The following is a 14,841-nucleotide window of genomic DNA, read 5'->3' as shown; positions in this document are numbered from 1 at the left end:
CTCTAATTTGTTTTTTTAAAGGTATTCGAGGTCGCTGACAATGAATCTGATAATCAAACCCGCTGCAAATTTACTGTTTGCATGGTATGAACCCCTAGACCTTGGGACTATTTTGTGCCATTTCACTGTCTTCGGTAGTGTTTTTCTTACATGATACGTTCGTATGCGAACGGGCATAGTGAAGTGTCTTATCACATCGCGTAGGAATCGTATAAGAAAGTTTAAAAAAATGTGGTTTATTTTTTTTTTTTTGTCTTATGTCTTTAATGCTTTTTTAATTGATCAAAAATAAAGTTTTCATGAGTGGTTTGCAAAAACATAAGCAGCAAACACATTTTTATGTTTTTCGTTCTTTTTTTGGGGTGGTATTCAATTAACAGGTGCTTCTGTAGTTTGATTAACCGTTTTTCCATAAGTACCCCCCCCCCAATGTAAACAGAATTTTTGTGAAATGGTAAATGTTGGCGCGTTACTTACGGAAAAACGGTTAATTGAACAGCAGAAGCACCTGTTAAACTACACAAGTCCTTTAATTGAATACCCCCCCTCCAAAGAACTAAAAACATAAAAATATGTTTGGTGGTTATGTTTTTGTATACCGCTCGTGAAAACTATTTTTAGATCAATTAAAAAGCATTAAAAAACAAAAACATTTTTTTAAAAAACTTGATTTGAAATGACCGCTTAAAGATTCCTACGCGATATGATAAGACACCCCACTATGCCCGTTCGCACACAAAGTATCATGTAAGCAAAACACTACGGAACATGGTGAAATGGCACAAAATAGTCCCAAGGTGTAGGGGTTCATACCATGTAAACAGTAAATTTGCAGTGGGTTTGATTATCAGATTTGCGACCTCAAATACCCCTAAAAAAAAATTAGATTGGTTGGTGTTCTGTTGTAGCATAAGGTAACATTTACCATGGGTTTATTTCTATATTTATTTTTATTATATAATTATATATTTTTATTATATGATTATATACTTTTATTATATAATTATATATTTTTATTATATAATTATATACTTATCGTCCTTTAATGTTTATTCATATTTAATGTCTTAATTTACCTCTTTATTTCTATACGAAAAAGTAAATTTTTGGTAATTGTTTATTTCTATTAAATAAGTCATTTATTGAACTTTTGAAATCGCCTCTACCTTAATGCTGTTTCTGACAACTTTTTAAAATTTTTATTAGGGATCGGGAAACATTTACCTATGCTCACATCACAACTGTGATACCAGGCATCGGTGAATTTTGATCAAGCCCCTACAGTCCTTTAGTTGAACGGCTGTGAGTGACTAGTTAGTTTGCAAAGTTAGGGTTCGAAGGATTAAAAAAAAAAAATTAAACTTTTTTCCTCTTTTAATAAATTTTTCACATTTTGTTTTTGTTGTGCAAAGAAGTTAAAAAAAAAAAAAAAGTAATTGCTTCATTCGCAGAATATTTTAATGTAAATTTCTAAAAGAAATTAAATTCACTTACCGTATTGTTCTGTTAAACCTTTTATTGTTTAAATAATTTGACTTTGCTTGTTTTATTTTTTTAAAATATAAAGATTGACAAGACATTTTTCATTTACTAATGAGATTTTTCATTCATTTACTAATGGAAGAGTGTCGGTTAAAAAAATAAAAAAACTTGCCAAAAGATAAGCGCCCCCTTTTTTTTTTTTTTTTTTTTAGTCACCAGTTGGAAAAACCACTGATTTTAACCAGTATTTACTCGTAATATGAGAGCACCGTAAAATCTTTTTTCTCTAAGGGTTAAGTATTCATCAACTTTTTCATGGACTTGACATAGTTAGGCTGTTTTATATATAAATAAACTTCGCTCACAAATGAAAACCATGTTACCTTGCGGCCCCTAAAGTTTCACAACAGTGCAAAAAGAGAACTAATCATGGACCCCAAAGTTCCGAAACAGACAGACAGCGCCTATGTATGTGACAGAATAAGAAAACTCATTAGGATAAATAAAGATTACCTTTAAAGTAGTTAATAAAATTCTTATATATCATGTTAAATATGTTATGAAAAGTTCTATGACATTTTTATCATAAATTTTTGACAGCATTAATCTCCCTTCAAACAAACAGTTCAACTAAAAATATGAGAGAATCATAATGAAAGAATCGTAAATCTAAGGTATTTTTTAACAATGTAATTCCAATTCCCCCCAAAATACACAATTTTTATGATTAACGATTCTGATTAATCGTCCCACCACTAGTTATAGCAAATACTGAGTGGCCATCAGACTGCTCTTCACTCCTAAAATTATATAGAACCTTGATAAGAGCCAAATTAGACAATGGAAGCTTTATATAAAAAAGAAAAGTTATCTGGACCTCATCCATCACACAGGATTAAGACTTTTCTTGTTGAAGTGAAATGTCGCTTTATCTTTTTTTTTTTTTCTTTTTTTTCAGTCTGCTGTTGGATGGAGTTACAAAGGTGAAACGGAAAAACATGCGTCACAGAAAGGTAGTGTAAAGTTTAAAATTTTGAAATAACTTTTTTTCTTCGAATCCTAGAAACACTGCTGAACTAAAAAGTCCAATATTCCCCCCACCTACCCTCCTCTTCACTTTTTGCGTGACTTTTTAAGAAATTGCAAATTGACATTTTTTGTTTGGCTTTTTTCGAATTTTTGAGATAAAGTTTGATTATTTAAATAACTACTATTCTCATCTAGTTTTATATTTTCACAGTGATTTCCCTGATGTAATCTCAAATATATATATATATATATATATATATATATATTTTAGGTGCATCTTTTCATTCTTTTTATTTAATCAAGGGAGTAGATTGTTCTTGTTCTATCAGCTATGACCGTGTAAAAGTTTGTTTAGCTATCTCCCACTGCAAGAACTCCGGCACCAGGGTCGAAAAGTAGTATTAAGAAGTCAGCGCCCCTGAAGAAGGGCATTTTGATCTGCAAAAAAGTCCTGGGCAGCTCCATTGGCATTCCCCGGCGAGGGTGCCTGAGGTGATTAGCAATAAACTAACCTCTTCTCAAAGAGAAGGCAAGGCCTGGGAAGGTGAACCTCCTAGAACTGCACAGAACTAAACTCCCACTGCAAAATCAACAGGTACTGGATCATTACAGGAATGCTTCAATCACGGTTGATTTTGGAACCCGAGAGTAAAAGTAATAAATCTTATCAGTTGTAGTAAGGATTGAAACCTTCAACCTTTAATCTTCAGAAGACTAGGAACTGATTGTTAATCAATCCCTTTTATCTTCTATGCCATTGATTTACGTTTATGGATGAGGATGAATGCACTCTTAACAAGGTCAAAGGTTATATTGTCAAAACATTATGAAATAAGATGAGAATAGTAGTCTGAATATTCTAAATCCAAATTTTTTGCTTTTTTAGTTTTTTTTTTGCTTGTTTTATTTTGTATTTACTTTTTTCAATTTTGCTTTTCAATTTTGCTTGTTAAAAATCAAATTGTTTGCAGATTTATACAGACAATTATTCACAAATTTGGAATGGCATTTTCAGCACTAAATGCACAAATCGAATTGATATATCTTATGTTATTTAATATTTGAACGCGACAGACGTAAAGAAAATGCTATTTCAAAATTAAGCATGACCAATCAGCGGACAGATCAGCTTATAGAAATGCTTGAACTAGTCTAAAACAAATTTAACAGCATTTAAAATAAAAACTTTTTTTTTTTTAAATATTTTAAATATTAAGTCTTCAACTGTTTTGTCTATTCATCAAAATGCCGACTTTTTAATGAACGACTTTTTTTTTTGTATTTTTTTTCATTGTAACAGCAATGATTTTAAAAGCTTTCCTTATGATTTTGTGAGGTTGTAATTTTGGATGTAAAGCCTTACCATTTTTGTGAAATATATAAATATTCTCTATACACGTGGCTACCAATGAGTATGAAATGCATGTTGGATAAAAGGTAACAATTTAACATTTATTTGATTTACAGTGACAGAGGTTAACCCTGTTCATGCAAGATTTCTTACAGAAATTTATGTATATAATTTCATCTGATTTTTGAACCTTCAAATTGAGCTGAATTTCAAAAAAGGCCTGTAATGACTAATAATGTATGTGTTGCTTGAACTAAAATAAATTTGCAAATGAACACAAGTGTAAAGCTACTTACAGCGTCTCGATTGTGGTGATGTGCTTCTTGAATAAAAATAAAATCGATTCCAACAAACTTGTTTGCTCCATTAGCCATTGTTTCAGAGTTGACAAAGATATTCTAACACAGCCATTAAGGTTTGAAAAGTCAGCTAAATAATAGAGCTGGTTCAGAAGAGTAAAAAATCTTGTACAAGTAGCGCCCTCTTGTGTTAAGAATTAAATATCTTTAACAGTGATAACTCTGGCCCAGCAATTGGATAAAGTCATAATTATAATTTCAAATTAATTTAATATTTGTTTTTATTTTTTTTTAATTCCATTTTCACCCCAAACAAGGCACAGTGCCATTTTGATGTAGGGGGCTACTATTGGGGACATAAGTTGCAGGGATACTATGTAGGGAGTTGAGCAGCAAGATGACATTCACATTACACTTGAACTTCTGCATGTCAGTACAGTTGGGAAAGCAGGAATCCGGAATTGAGTTCCAAATCTAGCAGTTTTGGGAAAGTAACTATTGGAGTAGAAGGCTTTCTTACATCTAGGGATTTCTACTGTGTAGGGGTGGGATTTTGCTGCTTGTCAAGTTTGTCGGGGGTATTTACGTCAAGGGGGTACAAAGACTTGTAGTTCGTCGGCGCATTCACCATTAAAATACTTGTAGAACAAGCAGAAGGATGCAACATTTTGTTGATGGGACAGAGATTGAAGCTTTGGTGACAGTTTCCAGCTCATGTTCCCTGTGAACATTAAGCTGAGGAGTTTAAAAGAAGTATTTTCAAGTAATGTATCTTAAGTCATAGCTATTGGAGCTTGAGAAGGTTTCTTGTAATTATTGAAAGAAACAAGCTTAGTCTTGACAGCATTGAATGTGACCATCCATTTTTGATCCCATTCCACTACATATTGGAGGCCATTTCCTTAGATATTGTTATATTCAAATATGTAAATGTTAATAGACTTCTAAAACTGCAAGCTTTCTCTTTTGAAGGAAGCCATCATAGCCTGCCCAGAGGTAATACCACACTTAGTCGTGGTTGATGGATTCGTAAAATACAAAATTTATTTATTTATTCATTTATTTGTGAAGTATAATTATTATTCTTCTAGCACGTTTATTTATAGTTTGTCAAGAAAAAACATTAAACACAGATTATAAAGACTTGTGGAACTTGTACAGTTTAATCAGTACATTAAAAAATGAAAATATCAAAAAAAGTTTAAATTGTACGTATTCGTTATGGAATGAAGTTCTCCAAAAAAAAAAATTTCACTTAATTTCATCAAGTAGTTTTTTTTTTTCTTTTTTTTTACAGAAAAAAACAATTTATGATACTGAGCAAACGGTTTGATTTTTAGAAAGAAAAGCTAGTGTTAAAGATGGGGAGGGAGTGTCGGCGCTTTAAATTGAGTTATCTCCCCGTGGCGTGTTAAAGAAATTCCAAGATGTCTACCTTCAATGCGCTATCATAAAAACATGTTTTTCCGCTGTAAAAAAAAACAAAAAAAAAACTACTCAATCAAATTAAGTGAAATTTTTTTTCAGAGGTCTTCAGTTCAAAACTGATACGTACAATATAACCTTTTTTCGATATTTTATTTTTTTAATGTCTTGATTAAACTGTACAAGTGCCAGACTTGTAATACTTGAATATTCCAAATTGACATCTCGAGCAATATTGAAACTCAGTGAGTGTTGAAGGAATTTAAAGAATTTGAATATTTCGGTTTTTAGTTTTAATAATATATAATAATAAAAAAAAAATTGAGGTATTTTTTTTTTTTTTTTACCTGAAACGAACAAATAAGTAAAATGGCTTATAAAAATATTTGAGATTCTATTTTTGTTTGTGTAGCGACCATGTTTAAATTTAGTGACTAGATATCCAGGATTTCAACATCTATACTCCTATAAATTCGTTTTTCTTTTGTGTGTATTGATATTCATATTAAAAACCCTCTTTTAAAAAGAAAATACAATTTTCTTATATTTGGGTTGTAGAATTGCATTCACTAGTAAAAGATCTAGCTAATTTGCATATTCTTTTAAACGTTCATTTTAATTAATTCCCTATTAGTTTTTTCGGTTTTCTTATGGGATGATCATCTTTAGTTAACTATTACGTGTAATTATGTTCATGCAGATATTCTACATGATTTATACTTGCATAATATTTGCGTAAAAAGTTTACAGGAAACACAAAATTTTCCATATTTAGTATACGTAAATATTTTTGTTTAATCTATCTATCTACAAAAGTGAACATGTCTGTGTGTGTGTGTACATTTCCCTACGCAATAACTCTGTCAATTTTAAGTCTACAGACTCGAAATTTGATATACAGGGTACTGAGATTTGAGAAAATGTTTGATCGGTTTTCGGCCAGACATTTGGCTGTTACGGGGTCAAAGTTCAACGATTTGACTTTTGAGAACTCTACCAAACTCCTCCAACAATTTTGGGTCTAAACACTTGAAATTTTACATATAGGTTCCTTGGACTTGAATCTAACTTAATAACTTGATTTTAGCCCAAAACAATAAATGTTAAGGGGTCATAATAGGGGTCAAAGTTTTAAAAAAATTGACCGGTTTTCTGTTTTTTTTTTTTGTGGGGGGGGGGGGGCTCAACATACATCTCCAAACACCCGGGCAACGGCGGGCTGAAATGCTAGTATATAAATAAATGAATTTCAAATCCAACAATGTATTAAAAAAAAATTCTGTTTACAAATACCATATTTAATAAACGGGTAATATTTCAGGGTTACAACATGGAAACATTCACAAGGAGAAAAATAAGAATCATAGAGAGTTTGACTGGCTAATCAAATGGTGTAGATTCAACAGTCTACCCTATGAAAGCCAATTCAAGAAGATTAACTGCTTCCCTCGTTTTATATGATCTCATTTTGGCCAGGATGATCTCCCTTGGTAATTGATGTTCACACCTGTACTAAGAAATGGTCTGTATGATCATTACTCGAAATTATTTCACATCTCCTAAGCAAATAACCTCCAAAATGATTGATTTGCTATAAAAACAGGCAAACCAAATATCACAAACTTTTCTTTGCACGTAACATTTGATTGGATTTGAATTGTGTTTGCTGGTTTCATATGTTATGGTTGGAATATGATATTAATGGATAAAAAAATTATTGATTCTGTTTGCATCATCGACATGCGAAAGTGATTTTGAAACATTTAATGTGCCAAATAGAAAATCAATTTGGTTTGGGTTAAAGTTCAGACATTTCTGTTCCGAAAGGAAATGTGAATTTTTTATTTTCTTATCATGTCTTTGTGATATCCAAGAACTGTGAAATCTTTCAAATAAGCAACACCAGGTATGTATCTTTTTTTTTTTTTCTTTTTTTTTTTTTCTTTATTTTTCTTCTTTTTTTTTCTTTTTTTTTCTTTTTTTTTTTAAGCAAAACTGAATAAAACTTTTTCAGGGAAAAGTTTGCAATATTTTATTTCTTTTCATCTTGGATAATTGATTTCAGTGATTGAAAACATGTTTGTTTTCCTGATAGTTCACTGTTTTCTCGACCATTCGACATTTTTTTTTCTTTGGAAGTTTTTTTCTTTTTTTTTTTTTTTTCAACAGTGTTCTTATTTTTCTGATTTTCTTAATTGTTATGAAAATTGTTTGCAGACTATTCGCAAGGATTCGGTGGCAAATATGGTGTTGAGAAAACTAGCATGGACAAATCTGCGGTCGGCTGGGATCACCAAGAACATTTAGGGAAACATGAGTCGCAGAAAGGTTAGGGACAGACGAGGGTTTATCCTCGTGTCCTCTTAAGCGTGGAAATATCTTATGCTTCGATCCCTATCTTCCTCAATCCGTCTCGTTAATCTGTATGATCTCTTCATGTGTTTTTTGTTGTCTGATGACATGTTAGTCCACCATGCGAACAAATCATGTGATATTTGTCGTTCATCTTTGTCTCTCAATTTCTTTATTATTACTCTATTGTAACTTCGTTTAAATGAGATATTTAAATCTAATGGTGAATCTTATGCATGCTGCCTGCAAAGCATTTCATTATTTGAATGGATGTATATATGAAATTTTAATTTTTTTTAACTTGGAATTCTCATTTTTTTTTTGCATGTGTGTGCATGTCAAATATGCATGTCAAATACACAGTAAAATTATTTAACAAAAAAATATTGTGTGTGTGGAGGAGAAACAGAAATTTAAGACATTGAAATTGTAGACACACTGTTTATCAAAAAATAAAACTTGTGTAATTTTTTTTGGCATTCCAAATTTGCAATTTAATTGATAAAAATATAATTTGAGATTCTAAGCTTGCTTGTGCAGTATAATGGGATTTCAAATAAACGCATTTTAAGTAAAAACACTATTTTAATTGTCATGTTAAAATTAGTTACAAATTTTTTTAAAAAGTCTAAAAATTCAGAAAAATGATTGAGAAATATTTTTTTATAAAAAAACAAAAAAAAAAAACATCCTGGTGGTCTGCCATTTTCTATTTTGAAATGGCAGTTTTGTCAAAATCAACTGCAGTTACCTCCCCTGGATTTTAAGAACTCTTTAACATTGGCCAATATGATACAATAATTCGAAAAATTTTATTTTTACTTGTAATTATTTTTCTACTCAATTATTTTTGTAACTTCAGAAATTTTTTACTAGTTTCAATGTGACCCAAAAGTATGTGCTTTTTTTATTACTTAAAATGTATTTATTTGAAATCCCATTTTTTTTTTTTACCTCAAACAGGGCACGGTGCTACTTGTATGTAATGGATTACTATTTAGGACCAATTCAACAGGAATACTATGTAGGGAGTTGAACAGCGAGATGTCTGTTCACACTACACTTGAAATTTTTCATGTCAGGGAAGTAGAAACCTGGGAGAGAATTTCAAAGTCTAGCAATTCGGGGGAAGAAACTAATAGAGTAGAAGGCTTCTGTCATCTAAGGATATCTACACTGTAGGAGTTTGCAGCTTGTCGGATTAATCTGGTGTATTTACGTTAAGGGGGTACAAGTGCCATAAGTTTGCTGGAGCACATTCTATTAAAGTACTTGTAAAACAGGCACAGGGACACAACATTTCAGTGATGAGACAGAGATTGGAGCTTGGCTGATAGCGTGATACCTATTAGGTTGGAAACTATTTTTTAACCCTGTCTAGTGGCAAATATACCAACTTGACCACAAGACTCCAATCATGGGTGAATTGCAGCCTTCCAGATATATAAAATACTATGAGCATCTTTCTAGCACAATGGAGAGAACCCACCTTTACAGCAACCTTGGCAATGTCTTCAATGTATTTTTTCCAGTTCATGCGTCTTGTGAATGTTAAATCGAGGAGTTTGAATGAAAAGATTTCAGGTTGCATAATATTGCTCATTACAATTAGTGATTGAGAAGGTTTCTTGTCATTTTTAAAGGAAAGAAGCTTAGTCTTAGTAGCAGTAAATGTTACTCTCCATTTACTTCCCCATTTCATTACAGACTGGAAGTTCTCCTCTAAGGTTTCAGCCATTGCATTAGATATTTGTTCATTCATTTCCCCCTCGTATCTGTTATAGAGTGTGGTGTTATCAGCAAATATACTCATCTCAGAGACAATTTTGTTAGGGAGGTTACTTATTAATATCAGGAATAATAAAGGCTCCAGGATCAACTCTTGTGGCAAACCTGCTTTTATATTGTGTTTTGATGTACAACCATCGATGATAATCTGTATTGATTATGGGAAAAGGAAAGAAATATAAATTTTGTAGGACTAGTTGATGAAAGCGGCTCAGTCCCTTCTCCCCTTTGATGAGGCCGTTAAGTACCCAGTTCCTTTAAGAAGTCAGTAGTGACCAGTTTCGTCTATGCCTTGTTTCATTATACTACAAAAGCAAAATTTTAACTTTTTATTATAAAAAATTGTATTGCTTATCGTAAGGGGTGTGAGTTCCATTATAGAAGCATTGATTTAATTTGAATAAAATATGCATCATTTGCGCTTGAAAGTCAAATCACAACTCAATATTATGAAAATAAACAAATATTTTATTTGTTTACATAATTTAAATATTTTGGAGTCAATCTCCATCCTCACTATTTTGTACATCTTTCTTTTTTTTTTCTTTTCTTTACTTTCTTTTCTTTTCTTTTTTTCTTTTTTCTTTTTTTTCATTTCTTTACTTTCTTTTTTTCTTTTTCTTTTCTTTTTTTTTTTCTTTACTTTCTTTTTTCTTTTTCTTTTTTTCTTTCTTTTCTTCTTCTTTCTTGCCATGTTGTAAAGTTGGAGAAAGAAAAGTTAGTAAAGATCTGCACGTTGTCATTCAGCGGTTCAACACCCCTATGACGGAACTCGCACCCTTGACGTTAATCTCGCGTAGCCAACGCACCATTCCAACATTTCAAAATACAACCGCTGAGAGACAACGCGCAGATCTTTACTAACTTTTCTTTCTCCAACTTTATAACATGGGATGAAAGAAGAAAAAAGAAAAAAAAACATACTGAGGATGGAGTTTGACTCTGAAATATACTTAAATGATAAATTTGAAACAAAGAAAATATTTGTTTATTTTCGTAATCTTGCATTGTTTCACGTGCGCCTGATGCATATTTTATTAACCCTTGTGACAAACCTGCTTTTATATCGAGTTTTGATTGATAATCTGTATTATGGGAAAACGAAAGAAATGGAAATTTTGTAGGACTAGCTGATGAAAGCGGCTTAGTCCCTCCTCCCCTTTGATGAGGCCGTTAAATACCCAGTTCCTTTCAGAAGTCAGTAGTGACCAATTTTGTCTATATCTTGCTTCATTATACTACACAAGCAAAGTTTTAATTTTTTTATTATAGAAAATATAGTGTCTTTCAGTTAAAAAATTTTTGTTCTCCTATCTAAATAAATATTCATCTTATTGAAACAATCTTATTTATTGTAAGGATTGTATGAAATTTGGGTTAGAAAAGAGAATGAAAGTAAAAAATTGTTTTCATTTCTGTAACTTTTCAAACAAACAATTGTTAGATAACAAAACTGGGGTCATTAGTGGAAACAAGATATTTAATCTGATTAAATAAAATTTCTTTATTAAGTGAATATTTAGTTAAAAACTTATTTTGAATGCATGTTTTATAGGGCAATAAGATAGCGACCAGACAACCGGTCCATTGGAAAAAAAAATGCAAACGATTTTGTAAAAGTTGTATTCACTTCAGTAATTATTTATGCATTTATCTGAAAAGATATTTATGTATTTTCACATGTTGCTGCAATAAAATGTCTCTTCCTTGATATTAGAACACAGTGATCTGAGTTACAGAATGAGTACATGAAACTTAATGAGTGACGGCTTTTCCCCTTCGAAATCTCACAAAAAGTTAAAAATATTTATTAGGACTAAATATTTCTATATTTTTTTACTGAGCACTGATGTAGATGGTGGTGTGGGAACTTTACGTATCAAATTTTTTCCATCCATTTTATTCAAATCTGCTCAATTGCACCAAAGAGTATGAACCTGCACTTATGTGCGTTCACTGCACGGCCTATGTTTTGTTTTTATCTGAAATTTGTGCTTAATTTTTACATCGGTTGCAATGTCAATTGTGTGGTTTTATTTAGTGCTGCAATAGGTTTCTCTCTCCAAAGAAAATTAGAACTTTAGTTTTAAAAAAAAGTAGCAAAGTTTTAGTTATTTTGAGGTTACAAGAATAATACTCCTCCGAATGACAGATTTGCAGTCGGAACTTTTGTGAATTCATGACCCCCCCCCCACACACAAATGTTAGAAAGTGAAAATTAGGAGAAAAACTATATGCAATAGGTAGAAGTGAGGTTAGTAGAAATACAGTGGGGAGAAAGTTTTTCATGAAGGCATAAAAAATGTTTAAAAATAGGATGGTTAATGAAGATGTGATCATGCCTGGAACAAAGGACAATAGAGGTCAATATATTTAGTTTATGGACAGTTTTAGGAGTGGCAATGAGTTTTGCGATAATCTACATAGACAGAGATGTTGAATTTCTACAATTCCAGGTGAGCATTGTCAGAAACCCTGGATTATACTCCAGAGAGTTTTGCTACGATTGAGAAAAAAGCTCTGCATGGTATCAGTTGTCAACTGTGGTTTAACAAATTATACCAAAGTATTTGCTAAAGGGATTGAGCCTGGATAAGTATAGGAATTAACTTGTTTAAATAAATATTAGCTAAGTATGTTATTATATTGCTAATAACATGAGACAATGATAACCAGTAAAAATCGGTGAAATTTGAAATTTAAAGTTTGATTTTTTAAAAATTTTTTTTAGTATAAATGTTATTTAGGTCTAACTTTGAAAATTTGATTAGATTCAATAAAAAGAAAATATTTTTTTAATACATTTAAGATATATCATTTTTTTCCAAAGTGTCTATGGTGAAATGATATAGATAAATGAAAATGAGGCGCTCCTATTTATACAAATGGAAAAACTGTTGAATTTCAAGTAAAACAAATGGTACTTACATAATTGTCATGTCACACATAGTAACATATCCAAAAATTACAGAAAACGATAAAGTAGAAAAATAATTATTAATGAAAAACTGTTTTTGATAAAGTTTATATGGGGAATAAATTTTGTCCAACATTTTGAATTAAGTTCGTCATGTGACATAAGCAACAGAACTTAATTATCTCCCTTGTCAACTTATCTCTTTTTTTAGTAAGCATAATATAATGATTTCCTTTCCTTTCACAAATTTTTTTATTTTTCTACCTTATCGTTTTTTTATAACTTTTGGATATCCTACTATTTTAGACCTGATAATTACATAGGTGCCATTTGTTTCACTTGAAATTCAATATTTTTTTCCTTGTTAATATAATATGGAAGTGCCAAAAATTATTAAAAAGATTTATTTTTTTCTGGAAATTCAATATTTCTTTTGTTAATATAATATGGAAGTACCAAAACTTATTAAAAAGAAATTTTTTTTTTTTTTGAAATTCAATATTTTTTTGTTAATATGATATGGAAGTGCCAAAAATTATATTAAAAAGAAAAAAAAATTTTTTTTTCTTATGTTTAACGAAGTGTTGTCATGGATAAAATTGTGCATGCGACTGATTTAACAGCATGTTTGAAAATGTTGTCTTTGCATGAGTCTTATTTTTAACACAACAATAAAGTGTAATTTACAAAGTCTTTAAAGATGTTTTAGTGGAATTTTCAAGAGAAATAGATGTTCTTTGTTCATGAAATATGATCATACTGTCATACTGTTTTGAAAACGGAAATGTTTTTTTTGGTTTTTCTTAATAAAGCTCCCATCTATAGGTACATAGTTATAGCTAGATTGGTGCATTTATCTATCTATGTATATATAATAGAAAATTTCGAAATTAAAGAAAAGGTTAAAAAAAAAACTTCAAATTTGAAAGAGATGAATTATAAATATAGAGAAATATATTTATAGAATAACAACCTTAGTCTTATTAACAGCCAATCATTTTATATATATATAAATGATTACTTCATTTAATCACATAAATTAATATACTAAGATATAATTTTATGCATAAATTTTTCAGTATTTACTTCAACAGTGCTCAATACATAGGTAGAGCTAGGTAGTAAATTATGAAAATATATATGGCAATTAAGCTATAGAAATTCTGCATTTCATTCTTGTGAGAATTTGTCAGGCTTATACATAAGCCTGACGAATTCTCACAAGAATGAAACGTGGAATATTCTGTGTAGCTTAATTGCTATATATATTTTCAGAACTTATATATATATAAGATATGATCAAGTAAAACAAAAATTAAATAAAAATGATCGACTTCTACAGATTTAATGTTGAAGAATTCTTAAAATCCAGGGATTTTTTTTTAAAAATAGTTCTTCTACTTGTACATTTAAAAATTTTTAATGATTTCAGCATGACATGTACGTACATAGTGTTTGTACTTAAAATGCACTTTTATTTGTAAATTTCATTATACAGCACAAGTACCAAGATTACATTAATATAGGGTAATATGAATTTTTATTTTGTATGTTATCTACATAACTTTGATAGAAAAAAAATTAAATACATAAAATATAGATGATAATGCCACTATATAACAAAACAATCTATGTATAAAAAAAAAACTTCAAAAATCCTATCTGATAATCTTTTGGAAAATAATTTTAATTTTTTGTTTTTATTATTTTAACTGCATGTTTGATGTTACCATGCAAATTTAAAATCTATTTTTATGTTGACATGTTATTTTTTCAATAACATTCTTTTTTTTTTTTCTTTAGTTTTATCTTTTTTTTTTTCTTTTTTTTTGAAAAGCCATTACAATGGGATAGACATTTTTATACTCTTTTGTTTGGTTGGAGCAAAATAAATTTACCATCTTTTAAGAAGTTTTGTTTTATTTTCATTCATGTATATATATATCTCTAAATTATTTTAAATATGGTTTTTTATTTTTTAATATTATCGGTAGCTTTGGGAATTGAATATTAAAGCACAAAGTGGATTTTTCTGAAGTTATTTTGGTGAAATACCATATATATATATATATATATATATATATATATATATATAATTTATAGTTTGTTATATTTAATTTCATTCAGAAAAATATAATTTTTCAAAGCAAGGGCATACATATGTAACCAATAATGTTTGTATAATAAGCATACTATAT

At 30.0% G+C, this 14,841-nt stretch overlaps 1 protein-coding gene across 23 annotated transcripts in view; it reads left to right on the top strand.

Annotated features, from left to right (window-relative positions):
* LOC145291177 (uncharacterized) overlaps positions 1-14,841 on the top strand; it is a 168,440-nt gene that overhangs the window by 88,540 nt on the left and 65,059 nt on the right. For 13 of the 23 annotated variants that reach the window (XM_080136733.1, XM_080136742.1, XM_080136737.1 and 10 more), the window contains 2 exons: positions 2,441-2,495; positions 7,804-7,914. In XM_080136733.1, the coding sequence (XP_079992859.1) occupies positions 2,441-2,495; positions 7,804-7,914 (166 nt within the window). The remainder of the gene's footprint in view (positions 1-2,440; positions 2,496-7,803; positions 7,915-14,841) is intronic. The other 10 variants (XM_080136743.1, XM_080136738.1, XM_080136730.1 and 7 more) reach the window with 1 other exon arrangement.

Source organism: Euprymna scolopes, chromosome 12, assembly GCF_053919585.1.
Source record: "Euprymna scolopes isolate OS-2025 chromosome 12, ASM5391958v1, whole genome shotgun sequence".
Lineage (NCBI taxonomy): Eukaryota > Metazoa > Mollusca > Cephalopoda > Sepiida > Sepiolidae > Euprymna > Euprymna scolopes.
Note: the sequence above shows the minus strand (reverse complement) of the source record. Positions and strands in the feature narration are given on the sequence as shown.